Genomic DNA, 26748 nt, shown 5'->3' on the forward strand with positions numbered 1-26748 from the left:
GTGGCGAATGTTTTTTTACAGCGCAATTTTTGCGTGGCTTTGACAATGTCCCTGTGGTGTTCACATACTAAATTCCGCCCCCATGTGAATACATATATTTTGTTTAGTATCTATTAACCGGCTCTGGAATCGAGCCATCGGTTTTTTGTAATGTAAATCTCTCCAAGATGTTGAACACTTGGGCCGTGTCTGTTCCAAACATGGGTCCACCCGGTCCCTTTTTGTAAGCGCCATCTTAGCACGGCTGTGCTTTTCCGTCAGAGTTTAATGTGCGTGAAGTGCTTGGCCCCAATGCGGTTTTGTGGTAAGTCTACAAGTAACACCAAACGGTTATGCACATTCATACACTTCAGCATACTTCACATTTGGAATCTTTTAAAGAAAAATAAAATGTATTGCATAAAACTATCCCAGCACCTTATTAGTGAGACTCGAGCTATTCACTTATGCTTGCTCATCTCCTAATTCAGCTGCCTTTTATGGAACTATCACTGAACGGAAGTTGTGTTGAAACAGAACCCAAGTTGTGCTGATATCCTGGTTGGGCAAACCACTATGGACATTCTCTACATTCCGTTTTATTCGGCAGTAATGTTGAGCTTGGATGTCACAAAGGGCGGGATTGGTGAGTTATACCAGTTGACTATAGGGGTCATATCTGTTTTTCACCATATTGACCTCATCCATTTGTTCATAGATACTTGATCCGTGTGCTTCTAGACTGCTATATTGTTGGGAACCTGAAAAATCTGTTCTAGGTCAAGACCCATTTAAAAAAAAAAAACCTGCTCGGAGCAGTCTTTCTAAATCGAACTGCTATGCCCCTGCAGCACACGAGTGCACACACGGGTGGACCGAGATGGGCGGGGGGAAGACAGGTAAGTGTATGTATGAAAGGGGCCCATGTTTGTGGTGGGGAGGGGGCTGCGGAAGGAGTGTCTGCATGTGTCTTGGTATGTAAGCGGGTGCTGGCGAAAAGCTGTGTATGAGGCTGCGGTGGGGAGAGGTTGGGAGGGAGAAGGGGGGGGGGTAGTGAAAACCCTGATTTCAAAGGGCGGAGACGGAGGAATTAAAATGGTTCGACTAGTAACGGCCGCACAAAATCGGCCCAAACTATATATTTTTTTTGGTGCTGCCTTTAATTTTCGAGAACTGTCACAAAAATCTCATTTTTAGACTATTCTGTGTAGATTTTTCCTGTTTATATTTGTTTCAGAGGGCTCACACGCATTAACCATTTTGTATGTTTTTGGCGTATCAATTGCCATCCAACGCATGCCATTCTAATTTCCTCATGCAGGCCCGTCTGATGTGTACCTAGCCTGCGCTTTTTAAACAAATGTTTTACATTTATTTTACAGCATTTCCGAAAGATTACCGCCCCTCCTGGGTAATCTGAGCTTCTCCAGGACTGTCCATCTCGGGTCATCGTGGCTATCGTACAGCAGTTCTTGCTAAACAAGTGCATTCTCAAAGGATGGCTGCTGCACCGATACTCTTGCTGAAATGTGCAAAGCGGCACCAGGCATTACTGTCTGGCTTCTGATGCAAGTGGATGCTCACCTAGGGGAAGCATGACTGGGCAAAATTAATTTGAGACTAATGGGCAAATGATTGTCTGGTCTCTCAGACCATCCAAAGATTTGGAATCAAGTTGTTTTAGGTTTATGAATATTAATGGGGGGCCCCATGAAGTAAACGCTACTTGCACCTCTTCTAATTACGGGCATCTTAACGAAGTAACTACCATCCATCCTGTTAACTTCAGGACAGAAGAACATGACTAATATGACACTTCTTTCATGCTCAAGTAAACTGAGGCTGGTTGTTATGGTCATGTCTACCTGCTTTCTGTAGTTGCACAAACATTTGTATCTCTGTAAAAGTTCCAAGATCTTCTTTCAAATCTCAAAGTAAAAGTGTCATATGACCGTGCCAATGAGTAGCGCTATTCATTTTTTCATTACAAAATGAAGGTACCCCCTGATGAACTAGGATTACAAGTAATGTTCTGTGTTGCTGTCGCACAAAGCGCCCCAGTCGGAGCCGTTTGGGCGCTGCACACAAGTTTCCTTTGTCCAGCATCCTCTGTCACTTCGTGCTCACTTGTTCGTGACTATTCCCTGGTCCACCTGCTGCTTAGTTTGGGTATTGTCTGCATACATTCAGACTGCAGTTTTTGTTAATTACGTGTGCTTTTTAGTTGCAGATCCTCATAGATCAGTGTGTGGCAAAGGGGTCTGTAAGAGGTGATAGGGGGGCGGGGGGGATTGGCCCTACAAGTGGTTGGCTTGGTGATGGTGGACTGCATCAGTCTGGTTGTTATAACCATTACACTGATTTGCCTGATAGTCTGGTCTATTTGTAGGCCTTTCCGTCCTCCGTCATGTCTAATAGTTCCCTTTTCAATGTAAGAACAAGTCATCCCTATTAAGATCCTGCCTAATGGGTTTGACCCATTGTTCATTCCTTGTAATTCCAGGCCATACAATTGGCTGTCATAATCGTGCATGTTCCCCTCCCACACCAAAGACCCACCTTTCTGGCTACCACATACTATGGGATGTCCTCAGCTGGGGAAATGCACTGTACAGCCTTAAGAATTAAACGCTGCTCGAGTACCAGGAGGCATGAATGCGCACCATCCATGCTTCACCCCCCCCCAAACCTCACCACTGCTCGCATGCTTCTGTGTACTTGGTCCTTTTCGTAGCACAGTAGGAGCATGCAATGCACTTTGCAGCCTGCAGCATTTCCCCTTAAATCTTTCACTAATTTTGGATCTCCCCGATTTCAAACTTTTGCTGGTCAATGTTTGGCTTCTCTAGTTCCCTGTCTTTGGAAACTACACTAACACCACCAAGCTAGTTTTTGATTAGACAGGGAATTACGATATGGACACCACCGATAACAATACATGGATCCAATTCCCTTGCTCTCAATAACGAAAACAAACCGAGCTGAGAATTTCTGACTGTTCATGATTTCGTTGCACATGTGACCTTTGTGTGCTTACACCACCCACTTGTTTAGGCAAGTTAAGCTTGGAGCTAAAGGAGGTGCACAAGCTCTTGTATGCGCCCTAGAGGACCTCAACCTTTCTGAGATTGCAGATATCATTTTCTTTACATTGTAATAGCAAAGCTGGCCGGTCTGCCAGATTTCATGCTTCAATGCTTTCTCCTAGAGATTCTAAGGCCATATTTTCATGCATACATTAATGAATATTGGGGTGGGGTCTAATGCTGCACCATTATGCTTACATACTGGCAAGAAGCCCTTAAACCCATGATCTGGTACTCTTACCAGATGGTCCCTAGATTTGTGATGTAGGAGGTCCAAGTTTACTCTGCTTCTTGTCACATTATCCATTGCAGAATTAGAAGGGGTATGATCTGCTGTACAAGACTACCTGGAAACTGTTACTATGGAACTGTCCCCTACACTAGTCAAGGAAAACCTGCAAATTCTCACCAAAGACCAGTTGTCAGCCTCCCTCAGTCCCAGGATTACGGCGGTGTGCCTGATCTATCTGTAAAGAGTAGATCCGTCCTCTGGTCCCAACAGACTTTTGTCATGCATACTGGTTGTACCAAATGCTAGTAGCTGGCCCTGGTGGATCAATTGGACTAGGAACTGTCCAGCTTGCTGGCTCTGGAGTAAATGCTGTGCAAGACAATCTCTGATGGTGGCATCAGCAGCACTACACCTTTCAGGTGCTTCACTTTACTCATCCAGAACCTTCTGGCTATCACCAGATTCTTAAGAACTCTGCTTATAATTATAAGCCCATTAAGAAACACTATGAACCCCCACTCCCCCTCCTTCTGGACAGCAGGAGCAGCAAAGGTCCTCAAGCCCAAAGCAATACTGTTAGGTGCTGAATTTCCCTGCCAATCTGTGGTTTGAAGCTGATATTTTGACTACATGCGAAGTAGGGTTGCATTAGGTCATGCCATTTGTCTGACGAACCTGCCAAACTGGTCCCGTGAGCCTTTTTGCCCGTTGAGAAGGGAGCAGGAAAGTGCACTTGTAGTTCATGTACTTGGTGATTGAGCCTTCTGGTGTTTGCCACAAGGGGATGCGGGGGTGAGCGGTCGCCTGGGCTTGTTGAAATCTGTAATTAAATGGAATGAGGATAGACCAACTCAGGAAAATGTGGGGCTAATCCACACACATTTTCCTATGCTCACACCACCACAAACTCGTAGACGAGTGTACTCTGGAGGGCAGTTTTTTTCTGTCCTATTTAGTGAGTGTGAGCCAGGAGTACACCTTCCTCTCCAGGAAGGGGTGGGGGATGACCAAACTTCCCCCTCCCATGGTCAGTCTGATTAACAAAGGCTCCATGAATCCACCATACTCTTTTGTTGGGCCCTGCAGCTGGTGGCAGCGATTAACTTAACAATAGAGGGTACTTCAAAAAGGCCCACATGAGGCCTGGCTGCATAGGTTGACAAAGGAGACCATTCCATCTGAAAGGTTGGGTTTCTTGTGTCAACCTGAAGCCAGTTCCCACCTTCAGTATCCATGACAGTGAGGTGTCATTGGCAGTGCTGTTTACAGTAGGCCACCCCGCTAGAGGGTTGGGCGTAGGCAGTCCTAGGGTAAGGAATGTGGTTTGCAGTCGCCCCAATCTGCTTCCACCACAGCTTCAAGGGAGACCTGCTGCTTTAACCGGGACCACAAAGAGGACCATTAACCAGCGACTTTTAGCAACAGACAAGAAGATGGGTGGGGACTTAGTATCACCAGGGAGTGTGGCCTGAGGTCTTTCTGCTTGGAGGGTTCCACCATTTTAGTTTTGGGGCACACTTTGTTTCTGTTTTCACCCCCTTACCTTTCCTGTTGCAAAGCTCTCTGGTTATGACCTCATGCCTACAGGACGGTTCTGGTAGGGACCCCTGGAGTGGTTTGTTCAGGTAGGTTTAGCCTACATCAATCACTGTGGACCACTTGGCTTTCAGTTGGGCTCCTCTTTTGGTAGATCACTTGAGGAATTCACAAGAAAGTAAGACGAACTCCACCTTGGCTGAAGGTACAGTCTACCTTGCATCTTCCATCAGTGAAGGAAGGCCAGCATGTCATAAGAGGAAGCAAAATCCCTCTAAACGTTTCCTAGGGAACAGAGGGAGCTGCAGAACTCTACGACCCTTCAGCCGCTCCAGAATCTGTATGCAGCTAGCTTCATGGATGGTGCCAGGTCTCTGAATCTACAACCAAGGACCGGCAGCTGGCTGCAACACTGCACACCTGTGGGCCGTCTGCCTTGAAGGGCGACACAAGTCCATTGAAGCTGGAGAAGTGCCATGATTATCTATCACCCTCCGCATCGTAGGACATTTGAGCCAGTTGAGTGCCTCGATTTGCAACCAGTGGCAGCAGTGACTGTTAAACCAACATCGTTAAGACATCCGAGCTGTCTCGACCAGTGCTTCGGAACCACAGATCCGCAATAAGACAACAATTCCTGACCCTGAGCCCTGTGTAGGACAATACCCACAGCTGACTCCCGTCGCAATGTCACAGAAACCTGCAAAGCGCCCTGACTCCAACAACTGTCGAGCACCCAGAACACTTGCAGCACAAGGTACATTGTTGTTCTGCCCCATCTTTTCCAAAAGGCTCTGAGACATTGTAAGAGCCATTGTTCCCTTTGTGCTGCAGCAGAGTAAACTTAAACTGTTATACTCCTGTCAGTATCCAGAGTGCATCCCTTTCCTTTGAAATTCTGTATTCTGCAGTCCTTTACAGGGTGGGTTGTACTATCGCTGTGAAGTAGATATTTTTGATTGGACAGTAACTTTTTATCATTGGGTAATTGTATTTATTGTGTTGCAACTAACCATCGATCCACAATCCTTAGGAGATCCTGCCATAAAACTGCACAAGGTTTATAATGTGCTTGTTCCAATCTGTTCGGTCCTTTGGATGTATTGGAGGTTTTGGGCATTGGTTTAAAACCGCTATTTACCCCTGCATTACCCCAGAAGTTGATTCATCACAGGGTGGGGCAATACTACATTTGTAATGGGCTTGGCTAGCCCATGGAGTTTCCATGCAACTTACTGTTCTGAAAGTAGAACCAGTAGCGACTATTGGTTATTCCTGTCCCCAATGCTGACAAGTTAACTCTTGTGCTTATCAAGTATTAGTGATTACTCAAATTAGGTAAGTTACAGTTTTGGGTATGTGGTAGAAACTTCTATTTGAGGACCATGTTTCAAAAAACACTTGCCGTATAGCCCACTAGGCAATCCTACATACCAGTTCTTTACAAAATGTTTTCAAGCAATGGATTTGGACACCTGACCAATGGGTGTTTAAGGGTGCAGAAAAGAACTGACCAGGTCCAAATCAAGAACTGGACATTAACTGCTGGGGAGGGACGTTTAGGGATGGATAACAATATGTCGACTAATGTTACGATTTGTGGTTTCAGCAATGAGGGTGGATGTTTAGTTGAATAACTGGTTTGCCTTCACTTTGCTGTAAATACGTTCCTTCCTTTGCTGCACAGAGGCCTGTCCAGATTAGTGCATCACTGTTGCGCGGGACCAGGAAGTAGATGCAGCATGGAAGACTTGGAGAGGAGGGTGAAGGGTGTTTCTGCTTGATTGGGGGATGGGCCTGACCAGTGTTGCTAGTGTTTTTTTTGTTTTTTTTTTCCTCCCCCCCCCCCCCCCCCGCCCCCCCCCCCCCCCACCCCCCCTCCCAGCACTCGCATGAGGAGCAAGTAGTCTGGGAACAATGAGCTTTTCTTGCAGCCTCAAAGCCAGTTCCTGGAAACCAGGCTTCGGTAGAACCAGCCTGTGGGGTGCATCATGAATTGAAGAATGGAATGTGTTTTCTTTTGAATCATGATACTGTCTCTGCTGAGGGGTTCGCCTAGAAATGGTGGGTTGTTGGATGGATGACAACAGGCTTTAGTTGAACAGTGACAAGACTGAGATGTCAGCCCCTTGTCTCTGTGGTACTCTGCTTTCTGGCCCTCTTCCATTGACCCTTTGCCTACACTTGTATGTAGTCAAGGACATGGGTGTGATGCTTTCTGCATCATTGTCTTCTGCATCTCAGGTTGGTGCAGTTTGGTCACTTTCAGTTAAATATCCTTTGGAAAGTAATCTGTTTTCTCCCTTTGCATCTGCCTGCACCGGTGGTGGCATCTCTGGTACTTGGTCGACTAGTGCAACCTGTATTTGGCTGAACCAGGCTTTTTGATTCTTCGCCCTCAGGTCTTAGAAAATTCAGCTGATCAAATGGCACTCCTTTTAGAAATCTACCTGTTCTCTGATCCTTGCATTGGCTTCCAGTCACCAAACTAATGTATCTTTGTATTATACACTGAGCTTTCTATGGCCTAGGTGCAGAATACTTGCTGCATACATTTTGACTTGCATTATGTTCCTGTGTGATCTCCAAGATGCTGGTCTTGACCAGGTCCCCAAATACTCTTTTGAAGAGTTAGAGGGTGAGCTTGCTCCATCACTGCCCCAAAACCTTGGAATTCTCTTCCACCTACCCTTGCGTATTTGCTCTTCCGCAAATCACTAAAATATTATGGCCTCTCCTCTCCCAATTTTCTCTTTTAGCATAAGATGCCCTTGGGCGAATGTTGGCGCTTTTTAGAATTCTGTAACATAACATTCTGTAACAATGTCATTGTGTTTGGGAGAAGGAAGTTCCAGTGAGTGGGTGCTCACAGGGCAGCCCAAGAGATATTTAGGTCGGCAAGGGGCAGACAAAACTGGTTGGTAAACGAAAGAATGCAAGAGCTACATTTGGGGTAGCTAGGTTGGAGTGGAGCGGGTAGGGCAAGACTGAGTTGAAGGCTAGATTTGCTTAATTGTGAATAGGTGATGAGCAGGGGGATTGTACAGTGTGGCTATATTGGGTATGTTGTCCAGGGGAAAAAATTGGTAGCCAAGGCCTACAAGGAGGCTTGAACAGCAGAGAAGGCAGCAGAGGATTTGGGTGGAGTTTTTAATGCATTGGGAGGAGGTACAGATGTTAAGCAGATTGATACCACTGGTAGTGGCTATTGAGGGTGGTTTTAGATGTCTGAAACTGAGGTTGAGCTGAAGGAGTAATGCAAGGAGGATGGTGTGGGAAAGGAAACTGAGGATGGGGGTGGGGGAGAAGGACATCAAAGGCTTGGAGATGACCTTCATGTTGAGCACAAGATTACAAACTTTGCTTTAAATGTTGCCCACAATGTGACTTCAAAGAGATTCTTTGATCAGGGAAAGATGAATGGAAACTCTATGTAGCACCGATTGTGGGGTTGGTCACTTTTTGTTTTTTTCCAACCAACTGTATTTTTAGATTCTGTAGCTTTAATTCGGAACCATACAGTGCAATTCTCAAATGGCAGCACAATGGCATACAATCGTAGGCAACTATAGCCTCTTACCAAGTGCGCCCCCCTGATGTTTCTGGTGCTGTGCCAATCCTATTGGGAATCCTTCATTCTGTGGGCCTGTGTAATCTCTCTGGTTATCATTTTTACAAAACATTGAAATGTTTGGTAGCTGGTGCTTGCATTTATGTTACAGCTCTAAACCATGGGAATGGAATGGCCCCATATCTTGAAGCATGCTATGCTGACCAAATATGTTTCTCACACCAAACCACCAGCTTTGGTCCCTTGAGTTTTTCCACGCCTGAGCTAGGTTTTATCCAGCTGTGATCAAAGCAGCAAATCCATAAAGGCGTCTTGGTTTGTGTCACGTAGGATTAGGAACAAGGGATTCGAGTGGGAGCTGGACCTCGGTAATGTCCATGATTGATCGTATTTTTTAAAAAAATTCTATGCAGTCGGCCATCCTTGAGAATATATATACTCTTGTTCAGAGACATGTGGGCCGCTGCCTGGGAATTAATCTGTTTAACCACTGCTAACAGTTGAAAATGGAACATCTCAACTTTGTGCTGCACATATCATGGGTTTTAAACAATAGCAACAAATTGCACAATTTATGCAAAATTAACCTTATTTTTCGTAAGCTTTAATTGCCCATTTTACCTAAAGGTCAAACATCACTTAATTCCTATTGGACAAACACATCCTAAAACACATTACTTGTATGCTAATTTAGCAAGACTAGGTAGTTTCCCAGATTTTCTGTATCATTGGAAAACGGTTGCAACCTTAACAATGAACAAAAAAGATATAGCGCATGATGCATTTGTTTTCCAAACTTCTAGTACATTCTGTTCCAAGACCATCTTGCCCTGCTTTATTTTTTGACTATTTTCTCACCATTAACATCGCATTTTGCTATTCGTTTCTGCCCTCACTGCACCTTGGCTTTTTGCCCAACATACTCCTTTTTCTGTGCATCCAGCACTTTTAAACCTTAATGGGATTTGGAGGCCTGCAGCCATCCATAATGCAATGGCTGTCTTTTGCTAACCTATGTTCTACATCAGACATCTATATTCTGTGACTATGTTGTGCGTAATGTGAGCATTCCCGTAAGTTTATCCAGCGTTACCTATGTCCCATACTTTTGCCTTAAGGGCAGCCTGGCTGCTCCAATAGACGATACTATTTTCTATTTTTCACAGGAGAGGGGTATTGGCTGTAAATACCAGATTTACCTGTTTGTAATTGGAGTGGGGAGAAGCTGCTCCTCTACATTTTCCTTCCTGGAGAATGATTTGCCGCAGTCCCACATGTGGCCCAATGGTCCCATCTCGGTGCAGCCCTCCAACGTAGGTGGATGGGAGAGGTATGAGGGGTTTGCCTGGTTCAGGCATTGGAAAACTGAGTACAATCCCACCTCCAAGATTTTGTACAAACATTCTTTTTCCTTTACTGCTATACCATGTGAGCATTTGTGTTCTTGCCCATATTGTAACCCAGGTTGCTTCTGGTATCTCATCCCTTGGGTTCCGTTTGCACTTCTCAATGCAAGGGAGCTTGAACTTGTCCTGTCTACAATAGAGCATTCTTTGGAGCCTTGAGATTCTACCCTTGCAGGGGTCTTCTCTTTGAGTTTAAATGTTTTTGGTTCTCTGCTTGGTGTATATTTGGGTTGGCTATCCAGTGGTGTAACTGGGTGTATCCATTGTTCACTCGCGAATCCACCTTCGAACTGCCATGGAGTGCCATCTATATAAAAATCCTTTATAGTTTCACACCATTCTCCAGCGGTGGAAGGCTCTGGTCTCTGCCTGCTTCGAAATCTCTATTGTATATATGGGGGTAAAGTGGCTATTACCCACAGTGAGTCCCTCAACACCCTGTCCCAGTATGTTACTCATGTTGACGTCAAAGATGGACTTTGCCTCCTGCGCTTATCTTGGCAAGTTGGTCAGCGGGGTTTGTTGTGAGCCACACCGATTTAGGTGGCAGAGTTGGGTACATCCACCTAAAATGTGCCACCTGTGTAGCATCTTAATGTTGGCAACACAGTCCACTGGCATATGGTCATCTCTTAAACCTTTTTGGAGACCCACCAGAGCTAGTCTGCCCCATGCAAAGGAGTGGATTTCTTCATTGGGGCGTTTATAGAGATGATTGGGACGTGATGGCCGGTTAGACTAACCCATAACTAGAGGTAATTATCCTGGGGGTCCCGCTTGATTGCACTCTTGACGAATGGAGTGCCTCTTGCCACTAATACTACGACTCCATGTTTCTCATGCTAGTGCATGCAAAGTATTATAGGGGATCAGCCCTGCTCAACAGTCTGGAAAAGTATTTTTAACATGATTTTGAAAATAGTGGGGGTGGGGGGTAAGTACGTTCTTTTCACCAAGTTCAAACCCTGTAGTTTTAGGGTAAACATTTTGTTTGAAGTAATTTATCGTGATGCCAATCATGAGGATGTTTGTAGCAGTTCATGACTGCTTCTGCCTTCATGAGCGCTGGGTCTTTATGTTGACACCATAATAATTGTATAATTCTTCAAATACATTTTTTGACTTTGTGGCTCATGACCTGCAGCTGATCCCTTACAGCTATTGCCATATTAACTGTTCAGACGGGGATATTCCATTGGTGCCTGCCCAGATTGGCCAACCTTAGTCATTCAGTACCATGTTTCTTGCTTCTAGTAGCGAGTATGGCCTCTGGGTAGCTGTTTCTTGATGAGATCAGCCCACGGCAGGCAAGGGTTTTTTTCTTTTCTTAAGCCCACAAATTTTTCACCTCCTAGTTCCCCTGGTGTTGGTGTGCCTTTCCATCCAGGCTTCTTTTGGGGTTTACTGTCCAGTTCTTGTATTGCTGCCTGAAATGCAGCAAGTAAGGGGAAACGTGCCTGTTTTTTGTGCTTTTGTTTGCAAGCCATGTAACATGGCGCATAGTGTTGTTGGGTGTCCTGACCCACGTTTAAGCTATCATGCTGCAACATTTGGTGCTGTGGGCTTAGAAAATTCAAGATGGCGGAAAACCCACATGTGCGCTGAAATCCAGGAAAGCTGCGCAGTTTGTGTGCACACTAAAATGGTTGCCTCACTTGCCACCCACCAGTGCGAGAATGAAAGGCTGGGTTGCCATGAGGGAAATGGGTTGCCAAAGGAAAAACAGTAGCGCCGGTTAGCTTCAAAGCGCTTTAAAACCACCATTGGACTACCCGCACAGTAGTCTGAAACCATTGGGAATGGCAATGCTGATTGCCAAATGCAACCTAGAATTGTGGGGAATTCATTTCTTAAATCCCAAAAATGGGTGCAGTACCAGTACTCACCACTATCCAAAAGCCGGCGTTTTAAAACCACTCTGTTTCCCTGAAGGCAAGTCAAAATGCCTATTTTCAAACATTGCAATATGTGCAAAATATTAACTGAACACCAGCAGACATTTGGCAGAATGGAGTTTTGTGTGCCTACAAAATCTGGGAAATGAAGATCATAAGACAAGGTTTATAACAAGACTGGCTGCGCTGTGGATTTCAGCAGTTTAAGTTGCACTGGATTGAAAGACACTAAAATCTAAATGTTTAAATTGACTGAGTGACCTACTTTTGAGTGTCACATAGGTTGTAACTGTTTAAATGTCATAGTTTTAAACTTAGAATCAGCCTTCTAGCTGCATATGTGAAAATGTTTAGTTTTATTTGAATGCAGAAACTGGGGAACAAAAAGTGACATTTTATCTGAAACTTGGCTTAAGGAACTTGAATTCTGCCTGGCAACTACCCCCATCAGGAGGAAACTTGAGTCACCACTGTGTTCCCAGGCCAACCTTCCTTTTGCTGCCCACACTAAGGATATGCCATCTATCTGATAATTGAATTATCTGTGCTCTGCAAGAGAGTGAACAAAGCCCTCTTCACTCAGGCAAAGGTTTTTATTACCGCAGTCGTAAATTGTAGCTTCCTCTTGGCAGGAGCTGGGAGGAGCACTGCCTGTGAGAGCAAGCTGGCTTGGCAGAAACTGGAAAGACTGGTTTCTATACCATGTGACCTGGGAAACCACACCCCTTTGGAGCCAGAACATAACTTTAAAAAGATGAATAACTCATAGAGCGGACATGTGAAAATTTTATAAATGATACCATAATTCTGGTGATTTTTCTGCCCACATTTTAAGAGGTTTTTCGACCCGGTGGCATGTTCAGGGGGGTTTTAGCGGAAAAATGGATATTACTCTAACTGTATGCATGTTAAAAATCTGAAACTTCTTCAGTTAATGTCCATACTCCCTGCACACATGTATGTAAAGTTGGGTCAATGTCAGAAATTGAAAAATCAGTTAAAAAGTGAAATATGTGCCCTTTCTGAATGCAAGCTCCCAGGAAGAGCAGAGTTTGAACAGGGTATACCTCCTGTAATGCATGATGGGTGCATATGATTTTAAAACAATATGTACCTCTGCAAATATGTATTTGTTTCAAATCTAGATTTGTGTGTAAGTTGACAGGAGGAGTGGACTTTCTGCAGGCTGTAAAATGACATCACGCTGACTCACAGTTCATTCCCCAATCAAATGATAAATGGAAGTTTGACCAATTAGAAGCTGAGAGAGAGGTAGGGTCAGTGATGCTAGAACACACCCACATTCTAAACACATAAAAGCAGACAGACAGGACAGATAGAGACCCTTCAAATTCCATCTGCAGCGGGACGCTCTGCCGGAAAAATCCATACTTACCTCCATCAAACTTCAGAGAGCCAAACTAGAGACTTCAATCTATCCAGAACTAGAGACCAGACCAGAGGGAGAAAGCAGTGCTGTACCCAGAGAGAAAGCAGTGCTGTGCCCAGAGAGAGACCCGAGCCCAGTCCAAAACCCTGACCAGATCCATGGCGAGGCCCATTTAATTCAAGAATATTGTGTGAGTACCCAGCAGGACTGTGTAGAACCAAGCTTTTAGTTTAAATTCATCTAATTCAATCTATTTAACCTAAGTAGAACTGCCTCCTAGCTGTCACCTGTCATTTCTAGTTGCAAGCTGCACTTGTCATTTTGAGCTTTTGAAAATTTGCAAACCCAAAAACGACCTTTATTAAATCGCTCATATCTCCGCGACCGTTTGGGCTAGAGACTTGCAGTAACTTTCCTCTGATAGTTTTACCGCAATCGCGGAACACGCATCCGCGAATTTTACCGCGATTTGCAATTTCTTCACATGTAAAAACTGCTGCTGTTTGCTTTCCATTTGCCAGAAATTCGTTTAACCTGTTAACTATCCCTGCATCATTGCTAGTGTGAGCCTGGACTAATATTAACTAGATACCACTCACCCTGAACCTCTGAAAGGGAATTAAAAGCGTTTCCAGCATATTTCTCATCCATTGCTAGCACATATCAAAGCATTTGGGCCTGTGTTTTCAAAACTCCTATCTGTGTTTTAAACTTCTGTTGTCTAAGCTTGCTGGATTGAACTGATTACATTGATTGCATTTCTGAGAACTGTGTGCTTTCCTCCCATTCCCTTGCATTGCATAAAGAGGGGGGGAGTGAATAGCCAGAGAAAAGTGATTACATTGTTTGGTTGAAATCATATTGAGTATTTTCTGTACTGCATTCATTGAATATTGCATCCACCTGAGCTTACATAAAGCATCCTCTACCACATTATACTTTTGTTCCTATTTACCAGTGTGTCACCTTATCCATTCATGTCAACTCATTAGTGATTATAAGAAGTGTGCTAGTGCCAGATTCTCCATTGTTAATCTTTATCATATCAGATTAAGGGTGATATTCAAGTATTAATTTATTATAAAGTGTGATATATCTATTTTAAATTATCAAATAAACCTTTTAAACTTGCAAAACAGAACTACTTCTTGGCTCAGTGGGGTCAGGGAGATTCCAAGAGAGGGGTGTTATATAGGGGTAGTCATCCAGAACGCATGAACTGGACCTAAAGATATATCAATAAGGGTTTTCATTCAGTATTCTAGACTAGGCGTTAACTTAGCTGTAGTGCTGAATTGAATCCTCTTACAAAGTGGGGGCTCGAGCCGAGACGTTGGGTTAGATTTACCACTTGTGCAGCTTAATACAGTGTGCTAACTGACGGGATACATACATCCGGTCGGATCACCACGCTGCATTACGCTGTGAAGCATTCCTCAAAAGGGACACTCCAAGAAAAGTTCTGTTCTGCAAAACTAAAATACTAACTTCTGTAAGTCAGGACAGAGACCAATCTCTAGAATGACGACCTTGGTAGATATGAAAATAGCCAGAGAGCACTTCTTACACAAGCTATTTGTGAGAGGTGAATGGACTCACCAGGACCAAACAGTCTGGTTGCAGGCCATCACGCAACAGGTCACTGAAACAGGGTCAGATATATATAGAGATCAGGGTCCATTACACGTGGCCCTGAGTGAACTATATATGGCTCCTAAGGCCAAAGATGAGCACGACAAGATTGTTAGGATAGCGGCATATTTATATTTATACATGGGAGCCATACAGAATAAATGTGCTGAAGGCCATGATCTGGCAAAAAGGCAACAGATGGCGTTAGAGAAGGCCCAATCTGATCTGGACTCTTCTGAGCAAAGGCTGCACAGAAGCCAGGAGTCAGAAAATGAGACCAGACAGTACATCACTAAAATAAAGGAGGATATGGATGTGCTGCAAAAGGAAAAGTCAGAACAGGATACCAGATTTCTGGCCTTGCAGAAGGAACACCAAGAAGGTTTGGACTCCCTACTGCAAAGCCAGAAAAAGCTGGAGCAACAGCTAGACTTCAATAGGGCATGTGCTGAGCAGGTAGTCACCCTGCAAGGCCACCTAGATAGAGTGAAGGAGGAGAGCAACAAATTAATTCTGAAAGACCTGGATACCCAGGCAGAGTTTGACCAGGAGCGCCAGAATGCTGGTGCCTTCCAAAGGCAAAGAGACGACCTGGCGGCACAAATGCAGGCTCTTAGTCAGGAAAGAGATGCCTTAGGCCAGGAAGTCTGCCATTTAAAAAGAAAAATGGAAGAAAATCACCTGGCCCACCAGGGACTGGGTGATCTCCAAAAAGAACACCAGAACTTGTTAGAGCACACCAGGAGGGTGGAGGATGCTCTAGCAAGAAAGGAGCAGGCCAATAGGGACACAGCTCAGGAGGTAACCCTCCTGCAGCAAAGACTGGCCCAGTTCTCCAGGACCAACCAGGAAGCACAGAGGGAAAATGAGGCCCTCTGTCAACACAATGATAGGCTCCAACAACAGGTAGCGATGCAGGAGAGACTGATAGAGTCGAGTAAGGCCTTAACAGAGGAACTGAAAGCACAAATGCAGGCTCTTGCATTGCAACAGGGAGCAGGGGCGGATAGAGATGAGGTCCGCTGGGAAAGAGAGACTCCTGACCATAACCGCAGGAGCCCTAACCCCAGGGGCCTTCATCTCCCCCAGTCCCTGGACTCTACCACCCCCATGTCTCCTGGCGCACATGAGCACAGGGCCGCAGGGATGGCAGATTACTATCCAGCTAAGAGTATGGGGCTCATAGGCCAGTACCACTCAGGAATGGAGGGGTGGGCATCCGGGTATGGGCACCCAAGTACAGTACAGTTCAATGGAGAACCCCAGGAGAGTAGGCCCATTAAGGGCATCCTGAAAACCTCTGCCCAGTTAGGTCAGTGGAGGGGGTACCCATCAAATCCTGGCAGCAAGGAGGAATCTGAAGACTCCTCTGAACTGCGCAGGACACAGGAGACCAGGTCCCCACATTCTGCCAGCCATTCCCAGGCTCGCAGAATCCGGGAAAACCTGGAAGAACAGACGGGAACCTCTGGGAGCAGTGCCTCTGAGTCCGAGGAAGAATGGACAAGGGTTACCCGAACCAAAAGGGCCAATAAGGCAAAAAGGGCCTTGCTTAAGGACCCCTTAAAGCAGATTAAGGCGATCAGGAGCGTCATCACACCTTACCATAAGAACGCTAAGTATTCTGTTTGGGAGCACTTAGAGTTGTTTGAGCAAATGATGGAGACTTTCCATATGAAGGACAGCCAAAGCTGTATTCAATATGTAAAGTGGACCTTCTCCCCGGAATACTCCAGTTTCTTTGCAGGGCTGGAGGACCAAAATCATTTAAGATGGTCCACCTATAAGGCGGCCATCTTGAAACATTTTTCTGTTCACAGAAATCCTCAAGAGGCTCGCAAGGCAGCCTACAATTTGCAATGTGGGGAGGATCAGGCCCCACAAGAATTTGTGCAGGAGTTAAAGCGTGCTTTTGCGCAGACCACAAGAAGGGTGCGCACGGATAGCAGGGAATTTATAAATACGTTTTTCCATGCCTTGCCCAAATATATCATGACCCAGCTCGTGAGGGATTTTCACGAGAAAAGATCTTTAGACTGGGTCATTGAACAGGCTACCCGGATCTATGAGGTGCAGAAGCCCATAGAAAATAAAAGCAATGCCCAGAAAAACCCCAAAGCCAACAGCACCCCTGCTGCTGCCAAGGTGGCAGAGGTAAAGGTCACCCCCGTTTTGGATTTGGAGATGGGGGGGCCTAAAAACCTACCTGCACCTAATAATGCTAGGCCCAGAAGGTCCTCGGGCCAGTCACAGACAGGGAGCCAGGGAGGCAGCCCCACAAATGGGGTCCCTCGCTCTCCTGACTATGTAAGTCCTCGCTACAAAGGTAACAGACCCATCCTGGGTTATGTGTGGACTCCTCCAGCCCAAGGGGGGGGATCCAGCCAAGCACCTAACCCAGGGAACTTCCCTCCAAACTTCCCACAGGAGGGCAGAAATTTACCAAACCCTGGGCAGAACTTTTTCCCCAGATATCCTCCCGACTTTCAGCCCCAAAACCATCCATCCTTCTTTCCCCAATTCCCTGAGCCCAGACCACTGAATCCGGGGGAGGCCAAGGGTGGAGGGGTACCCAAATCTTCCCAACCGGGGGTATTACCAGAGGAGGGACAGCTACCCTTCCCGGGATCAGCCCAGGGGAGAAAACAGGGCCCCGTATCAGCCTGGGCGGGTTTCCCAGTTAGAGCGCCAGGTTCAAAACATGGCGCGGGATATGGGTCATATACTGAGGGCGCAGCAGAACCCTCAGATGGGCGTGCCGGCGCAGAACGCACCCAACTCTGGACCTGGTGCTCCAGAACAATGACGGGGGCAGCACCCCGATAACTCACCGGTTCCCAGGGAGGAGGCACAAGGGGAAGGGGGGTGTAAAGCCTTGGAGGAAGCTTCCTTCCTCACTTGTAAACAGCCCCTGGAAACCCAGGAACCGGAAACAAAATCTCTTGCCCCTGAAAGTCTGCCTCCTAAGGAGCAGAGGGGGGGTAGGAGAAACAAAAGACCCAAACAGACTCAGTTTGAGGAGGAGGTACAGATCTTCCAATTTGAGGTAGAGGGATCCTCAGAGGATCCTGGGAAAAGGATCTTCTCCTTCAGAGAGGGGGGAACTCCTCCCAAAGAAAAATGGGTCCCTAGGGATGCAAATCCAGACTGGGGAGATGTGGAGACTGAGCTACCGCCGCCCACCATCTCATCCCAGAACCAACAGCAAGAAAATCCCCTGGTTCAAACCCATCCTGGTGACTGCCTCCAAAAAGGGGGGGGCGGCCCGGAACCGGAGCCAGGGGAACCCACAATGGCTCTGATCTCCAGTTGCCAACTTTTTCTTTCAGATTCCCAAGACTCTCCACAGAATTCTGCCCAAATCTCTTCGCTATCGATGTCCAAAACCAGAAAGTTAGCCCACCAGTTGTCCAAAAATGTACATTATCTGTGCCCCCTTGAGGAGAAGGAGGGAAGATATTATGCCCCGGTACAAGTACAGGGGCAGGGTACAATCTCAGCGCTGGTGGACACTGGATCTCAAGCTACCCTTCTGTCCAGAAGGGCCTTTGACGAACTGAATGCAGGAAGGGGAGAGAATTACCAAATTCCCCTCACCTCTCTTCCTGGACAACTGCAGAACTTTGACGGGAAGGAAATTCCCGTCGAGGGGACGGCAGACTTGGACATTAAGATCGGGCGACATAAGTTGAAACACCCGGTCATAGTTGTGACCCCGGAGGGCACCCCTTGTTTACTAGGGAATGACCTCCTGAGAAGGTTGTCACCCCTAATAGATTGTGTAAACAAGGTCCTCTGGACCCAGACTAGCCGACCAATAAAATTAAAACAGAGTGTCAACCATGTTAGTTTAAACGGCACCTGCCACATGGTTGAACAAAAATCTGACCAAGTAGAATTTCACTTCCAGAATAGCCAAATTCCAGACGTGACAGTAATAGCAGTAGGACAACAGACTGGCGATGGGGGGGTGTCCTCTATTTCTGAAAATCAACCTTCCTTCCATTTTAAAGTGGTATTCCACGCTGGAAGGAAACACTCTGAAATTCTATACTAATCCACAATCTGAAACTCCCACTCCTATAGTCCAGAAAGATGTGAAATCAGCTCAAAGTCTGGCTGATATTCAGCAAATAGGAGAGCAGTTGTTCATCCCTGTTCAGTTAAATGATGGGAAGGACTCTGTTCTCGCTCGAGTGTGTGTGAACAACGGTAAGAGCTTCATCAGCGAAGCCATGTTCCGCCAACTCCCAAAAGATCCAGCCATTCCCACCTTCAAACTGATAGACAAATGGGAAATGGACCTGGAAGCACCTAATTCCAAACATCTCCTGCCAAGCAGGTGTATGCTCAAAATCTCCATTGGCAACAAGAGCATAGTCCACAATTGTTGGGTCGTGCGAGACGTCCCTGCCGCCTTTTACTTAGGCAGTGACATTCTCAATCGCTTTGCCATTAGTTTGGACCTAATAAACTTCAAAGCTTGGTCCCGATTAGCGGATAATCCCATGGGCTTTGATGATCCAGAAAAAGCATTTAGGTCAGCTCAATTGCTACCTTATGCAGTTGAAATTCAGGTTAAAGAGGAAGTCACCATCCCAGAAAGGACCCGACAATTCTCCCTGGAAGTGAAAGTTAAAAGGGGACAAGAGTTGAAAAACCCTGATGCTTACATACATCTAAATGCTTCTCTCCAACAGCAAGGGTTGGGGGTAAACCCAACCCCATTAGTCAACATAGAACATGACACCATTCCAATAGAGGTGGATAACAGCGACTTAAAGAGTGTTACTCTAGCCGCAGGCACCATTATTGGAATGGCGGTTGATGACCGACGTTTTTCCATGGATTTAGGTAACGAACTGTTAGGACCAATCCCCAAGGACTGTTTTGACAGTGACAGTGATGACAATACAACACCAGACAGGATTTTTACCCGGCATGGGGGGAACTTCCTGGTGTACACTTCTTGCCCCTATGGTAAGGAAGATGTGACTTGTGACTTCAGGAGGGATGAGGTGATCTTCCAGGTACATGAGGGCTGCCTTTCCCACCTGACGCCTCCGGTCCAAATCAGCACTCTGACCAGGGACTTCTCCACCCAGCTGGAGGAGGCCGCGGAAATAGCCAAACCAGAAGTCTTTCCAGGCTTCAGGCAGATGGTGGGAGAGAGAGTCAACCTAGCTGATGCCTGTGTGACTCTGGAACAAAAGCAAAAGTTGAAACAAGTTTTCTTGGATTTCCAAGATCTCTTTGCGGTAGACTCATATGACTGTGGTCGCACTGACATCCACACAACAACAATCCCCACGGACCCTGGCATGACTCCAGTGTTTGTGAAGCAATATCGTTTGCCTCTCGCATCAATGGAGTCCCTTACTGAAATAATTAAGAACCTTGAGTCCCGGGGAATAATCCGTCCAGTCCACAGCACCTTCAATAATCCGGTGCTGGGAATATTGAAGCCAAACGGCCAGTGGAGACTCTGTGCCGACCTCAGGGAGCTCAACAAACGGGTCCATACTTCCCGATGGCCTCTGCCCTACATTGACCAAGGGCTGGCCCAGATCCAGGGGTCACAGGTATTCACTGCAATAGACCTGACCAATGGGTACTGGACCGTGCCTGTCAGTAGGGAGGACCAATACAAACTGGCTTTTACCTTTGGGGGCCAGCAGTACACATGGACCCGGACTCCCTTCGGATACCTCAACTCCGGCAATGAATTCAACATTTTCCTACATAAGGCCATGCCCGACCTGGGTGCGAGGGGTAACCTGGCTTATGTAGATGTCCTCATCAAAAGTTCATCTGTGGAGGAACACATAGCGGAGATCCGTTATGTTCTGACACAGTTGAGGGCTGCCGGAGCAAAACTTTCCTTTCAGAAAGCACAGTGGTGTAGAACCCGTGTTAATTTCTTGGGGCATGAGATTACTCCTCAGGGTCTCTGTCCCCAGGAAAAGAAAGTGGAAGCACTTCAGAAACTGAAAGACCCCACAACTCTGCGGGAACTAAGGAGCCTCCTTGGACTGACTAATTACAGCAGAAAGTTCATTGAGGGCTACGCAGAGATCACCAGACCCCTGATTCATCTCCTGAAGGGGGGGTCAAGTGGGAATGGGGTCCAGAACAAGCCGAGGCAGTAAAACAACTCAAAAGAAGCCTCTCACAAGCGCCTTGCCTAGCTTACCCTGTCAGAAACAAGGAGTTCTTCCTGGAGACAGGGTTCTCTAATACGTGCTTGACGGCCGTATTATACCAAAAGCATGACAAGGTCAATAAAGTAATCTCCTATGCAAGCAAAACTTTATCCTCTGTGGAGGAAAAATTCAACGATTGTGAGAAGGCACTCCTGGCAACGGTGTGGGCATTGAAGAATTACCGCCCGTTTATCCAGGGGGAACACATCATAGTGGAGACTCCACACCAGCCTCTGCAATATCTCCAAAGTGACAGAATCCGGGCCGGAAATGTGAGTAATTCCCGAATTACTTCCTGGATTCTGTCAATGCAAGGCTTTCCTGTGGAGGTCAGATATGGCCAAAACAAGAAGAGTCCCCTCGCGCAAGGTCTGGCTGACTTGCATGATTGTGCCAGAGAAAACTGTCTCGAGGACGAAAGTCTGAAAATCAAGGACAACATGGAGGCATACCTTAATTCCCCACACAAAGTCTTTGAAGAAGACAAGTGTGAGGGAATGCCCACTGTGTATGTGGATGGATGCTCTTACCATGTAGACAACAACGGGGAGAAAGAACTGGTGGCCGGCGTAGGGAATGCATGGGTGAATGAGTCCCCAGAACCCTCCGCTGGATACAAAATTGGTCCCCGAAGTAGTCAGGTGGCAGAATTGATGGCTGTGCATCAGGCCATCCTCACTGCTGTCCAGCATCAACTCCGCGAACTGGTCATAATCACAGATTCGGATTATGTACGGAACTGGTTCGTGGAGCACCTGGTTAATTGGAAAACCAGAGGCATGTTATGTGCTAACAACAAACCCTTGAAACATGGGAAGTTGATCCAAAACATTGATGATCTGGTCACATCGAATGGGATGACCATCTACTGGAAAAAGATCAAGGGTCATTCCAAAGTAGAGGGACCAGACAAAACTGGAAATGACTTAGCTGATCAGCTGGCCAAAACCGGGGCCATCCAAGGGGATCTAATTGAGATTGAGTCCCTGTTGGGGGAAATCCAGGTCACTGCTATCACTAGGTCCCAGGCAAATGCTCACAACGACCTTTCAATTGCACAATGGAGTAAGGAGACCCCTGATGATGATTTGATTACCGCTCAGAAGGGGGATCCAATTATTGGTAAATTTTACCAGCACCTTGAGGACCCTGAGAACTTTCCCCTGACGGATACCGATTACATTGGGAAAGAGGACCTAAGGGTGTTGATGAAATGTCCAAAAATGTTCCGGATCCAAGACGGTTTGCTGGTAAGGAAATCCAAAGCTGGCCACGATCAGTGGGTGGTTCCTACCTCATTCCGAAGCCTGATGTTAAGTCACGCCCATGATGCGGCCACCGCCGGTCATAGGGGGTTTCACACAACACTGGAAATCTTAAGAGAGGTTGCATACTGGCCACACATGGGCCAGGACCTCAACCAATATTTGAAGGGTTGTCTTGTGTGTGCACAATTTCAGCCGACATCCCTCACACACCGGGCACCTTTACAAAAGCGGGGGATGACACTGCCATGGTCAGATTTACAAATCGACTTTGTAGACCCCGTGGTTCGCTCGGCTAGGGGGAATAAGTACATGTTGACCGTCACATGCTTGTTTACCAAGTGGGTGGAATGTCTCCCAGCCCCAAATTGCAAGGCAGAAACCGCAGCTGCCTTGATGATTAACCACATCTTTTCCCGTTTTGGTCTACCTCAAAGGATTGAGTCAGACAGAGGTAGCCACTTCACCAGTGAAGTAATGACAAAGATGTGGGAGATACTGGGGGTCAAGAGAAAGCTGCATATTGCTTATAGACCAGCTTCTTCTGGGGCAGTAGAGATATAACCGGACAATTGTGAGCATATTAAAGAAATTTGTGGCAGATTCTGGGCCAAGCTGGGATATCCGATTACCTCTGGTCCTAATGGCTATCAGATCTACCCCTTCATCTGCAACCAAAATGTCACCATTTGAGTTGATGACTGGGCGCAAGATGGTGCTTCCTCAGCATTTGCTCTATAGGACCCAAGAGCAGACACTGATAAATGCCTCCACTACTCATGAGTATGTAGAGAATTTAAGGAAACACCTCCAACATGCTTTTGCTTATGCTCAGCGGAATCTAGAAAGATCAGCTGATAGCATGAAGACCCATTATGACCTGAAAACTTCCAGGAAGGAATATCAGGTGGGGGACCGGGTCTATCTATACAACTTCCAAAGGAACCAGGCCAAGCAGCGCACATTTTTGCCTACATGGAAAGGACCATTTGAGATCGTCGATAAGATCTCCCCTGTGGCCTACAAGATCCGCATCCCCAAAGGCGGTTCGGCAGAGGGGGAAGACAAGTGGGTACACATAAACCAGTTGAAGTGTTGCCATCCCAGGCACACTCTGCAACAACTGGAGGAATCCTCTGGAATCCTAGCGGGTACTGTCTCAGACTAATTCAGTTCCAATCATAAAACATACCACATCTAGTCTCTAAAATATTGTGATTTGCATGAAACTGTCTCTTAGTTATACTGTTTTTTTTTATCAAAGTAAGAATGTAATGTTTCGTCATGATGAAATGCATATGCTGTCCCACCATCTCAACAGTGGTGGAAAAACGTCTGAGTAGGTATTGCCGCTCTTCCTTTGTCGTCCTAGGAGAAAGAAGACCTTGAGACTGGCCAAAGAGGATGATCCGGAGACCGGGAACGAAGATCCAATGGGCCCAGTGGACCGCCCAATACTCCCATCAGGACTGGCGAGGAGAACTGATCGATCAGTACCGGATGGAGAAGAAGATGCTGAACTGTGCCATCTACAGAAGAGGAAGAAGATTATGCGGACAGACCGGTGCGTGGGTCAAAACCCATGGGCACGCGACTCCCCATCGACTCAAATTCAAAGTGCAGTCGCGTGGGGGGGGCTTGTTGGGTGTCCTGACCCACGTTTAAGCTATCATGCTGCAACATTTGGTGCTGTGGGCTTAGAAAATTCAAGATGGCGGAAAACCCACATGTGCGCTGAAATCCAGGAAAGCTGCGCAGTTTGTGTGCACACTAAAATGGTTGCCTCACTTGCCACCCACCAGTGCGAGAATGAAAGGCTGGGTTGCCATGAGGGAAATGGGTTGCCAAAGGAAAAACAGTAGCGCCGGTTAGCTTCAAAGCGCTTTAAAACCACCATTGGACTACCCGCACAGTAGTCTGAAACCATTGGGAATGGCAATGCTGATTGCCAAATGCAACCTAGAATTGTGGGGAATTCATTTCTTAAATCCCAAAAATGGGTGCAGTACCAGTACTCACCACTATCCAAAAGCCGGCGTTTTAAAACCACTCTGTTTCCCTGAAGGCAAGTCAAAATGCCTATTTTCAAACATTGCAATATGTGCAAAATATTAACTGAACACCAGCAGACATTTGGCAGAATGGAGTTTTGTGTGCCTACAAAATCTGGGAAATGAAGATCCTAAGACAAGGTTTATAACAAGACTGGCTGCGCTGTGGATTTCAGCAGTTCAAGTTGCACTGGATTGAAAGACACTAAAATCTAAATGTTTAAATTGACTGAGTGACCTACTTTTGAGTGTCACATAGGTTGTAACTGTTTAAATGTCATAGTTTTAAACTTAGAATCAGCCTTCTAGCTGCATATGTGAAAATGTTTAGTTTTATTTGAATGCAGAAACTGGGGAACAAAAAGTGACATTTTATCTGAAACTTGGCTTAAGGAACTTGAATTCTGCCTGGCAACTACCCCCATCAGGAGGAAACTTGAGTCACCACTGTGTTCCCAGGCCAACCTTCCTTTTGCTGCCCACACTAAGGATATGCCATCTATCTGATAATTGAATTATCTGTGCTCTGCAAGAGAGTGAACAAAGCCCTCTTCACTCAGGCAAAGGTTTTTATTACCGCAGTCGTAAATTGTAGCTTCCTCTTGGCAGGAGCTGGGAGGAGCACTGCCTGTGAGAGCAAGCTGGCTTGGCAGAAACTGGAAAGACTGGTTTCTATACCATGTGACCTGGGAAACCACACCCCTTTGGAGCCAGAACATAACTTTAAAAAGATGAATAACTCATAGAGCGGACATGTGAAAATTTTATAAATGATACCATAATTCTGGTGATTTTTCTGCCCACATTTTAAGAGGTTTTTCGACCCGGTGGCATGTTCAGGGGGGTTTTAGCGGAAAAATGGATATTACTCTAACTGTATGCATGTTAAAAATCTGAAACTTCTTCAGTTAATGTCCATACTCCCTGCACACATGTATGTAAAGTTGGGTCAATGTCAGAAATTGAAAAATCAGTTAAAGTGAAATATGTGCCCTTTCTGAATGCAAGCTCCCAGGAAGAGCAGAGTTTGAACAGGGTATACCTCCTGTAATGCATGATGGGTGCATATGATTTTAAAACAATATGTACCTCTGCAAATATGTATTTGTTTCAAATCTAGATTTGTGTGTAAGTTGACAGGAGGAGTGGACTTTCTGCAGGCTGTAAAATGACATCACGCTGACTCACATTTCATTCCCCAATGAAACGATAAATGGAAGTTTGACCAATTAGAAGCTGAGAGAGAGGTAGGGTCAGTGATGCTAGAACACACCCACATTCTAAACACATAAAAGCAGACAGACAGGACAGAGACCCTTCAAATTCCATCTGCAGCGGGACGCTCTGCCGGAAAAATCCATACTTACCTCCATCAACCTTCAGAGAGCCAAACTAGAGACTTCAATCTATCCAGAACTAGAGACCAGACCAGAGGGAGAAAGCAGTGCTGTACCCAGAGAGAAAGCAGTGCTGTGCCCAGAGAGAGACCCGAGCCCAGTCCAAAACCCTGACCAGATCCATGGCGAGGCCCATTTAATTCAAGAATATTGTGTGAGTACCCAGCAGGACTGTGTAGAACCAAGCTTTTAGTTTAAATTCATCTAATTCAATCTATTTAACCTAAGTAGAACTGCCTCCTAGCTGTCACCTGTCATTTCTAGTTGCAAGCTGCACTTGTCATTTTGAGCTTTTGAAATTTGCAAACCCAAAAACGACCTTTATTAAATCGCTCATATCTCCGCGACCGTTTGGGCTAGAGACTTGCAGTAACTTTCCTCTGATAGCTTAGAATCGTAGCTTTGAATCGCACCAAGAACCGCATTCCTACCCCTTATAGTTTTACCGCAATCGCGGAACACGCATCCGCGAATTTTACCGCGATTTGCAATTTCTTCACATGTAAAAACTGCTGCTGTTTGCTTTCCATTTGCCAGAAATTCGTTTAACCTGTTAACTATCCCTGCATCATTGCTAGTGTGAGCCTGGACTAATATTAACTAGATACCACTCACCCTGAACCTCTGAAAGGGAATTAAAAGCGTTTCCAGCATATTTCTCATCCATTGCTAGCACATATCAAAGCATTTGGGCCTGTGTTTTCAAAACTCCTATCTGTGTTTTAAACTTCTGTTGTCTAAGCTTGCTGGATTGAACTGATTACATTGATTGCATTTCTGAGAACTGTGTGCTTTCCTCCCATTCCCTTGCATTGCATAAAGAGGGGGGGAGTGAATAGCCAGAGAAAAGTGATTACATTGTTTGGTTGAAATCATATTGAGTATTTTCTGTACTGCATTCATTGAATATTGCATCCACCTGAGCTTACATAAAGCATCCTCTACCACATTATACTTTTGTTCCTATTTACCAGTGTGTCACCTTATCCATTCATGTCAACTCATTAGTGATTATAAGAAGTGTGCTAGTGCCAGATTCTCCATTGTTAATCTTTATCATATCAGATTAAGGGTGATATTCAAGTATTAATTTATTATAAAGTGT

General features: G+C 45.9%; 1 protein-coding gene across 6 annotated transcripts in view; it reads left to right on the forward strand.

Moving 5' to 3' along the window:
• LOC138516079 (uncharacterized) overlaps positions 1-26748 on the forward strand; it is a 159489-nt gene that overhangs the window by 128118 nt on the left and 4623 nt on the right. The window contains exon 6 of one of the 6 annotated variants that reach the window (XM_069630903.1): positions 1362-1935. The exons of the other annotated variants lie outside the window; for them this stretch is intronic. Coding sequence (XP_069487004.1) covers positions 1362-1394 — 33 coding nt within the window. The 3' untranslated portion in view covers positions 1395-1935. Of the gene's footprint in view, positions 1-1361; positions 1936-26748 lie in introns of those variants that run through there. 6 annotated transcript variants of the gene reach the window in all.

This window comes from Ambystoma mexicanum, chromosome 6q (assembly GCF_040938575.1).
Source record: "Ambystoma mexicanum isolate Mex_15411 chromosome 6q, UKY_AmexF1_1, whole genome shotgun sequence".
In the NCBI taxonomy this organism is placed as follows: Eukaryota; Metazoa; Chordata; class Amphibia; order Caudata; family Ambystomatidae; genus Ambystoma; species Ambystoma mexicanum.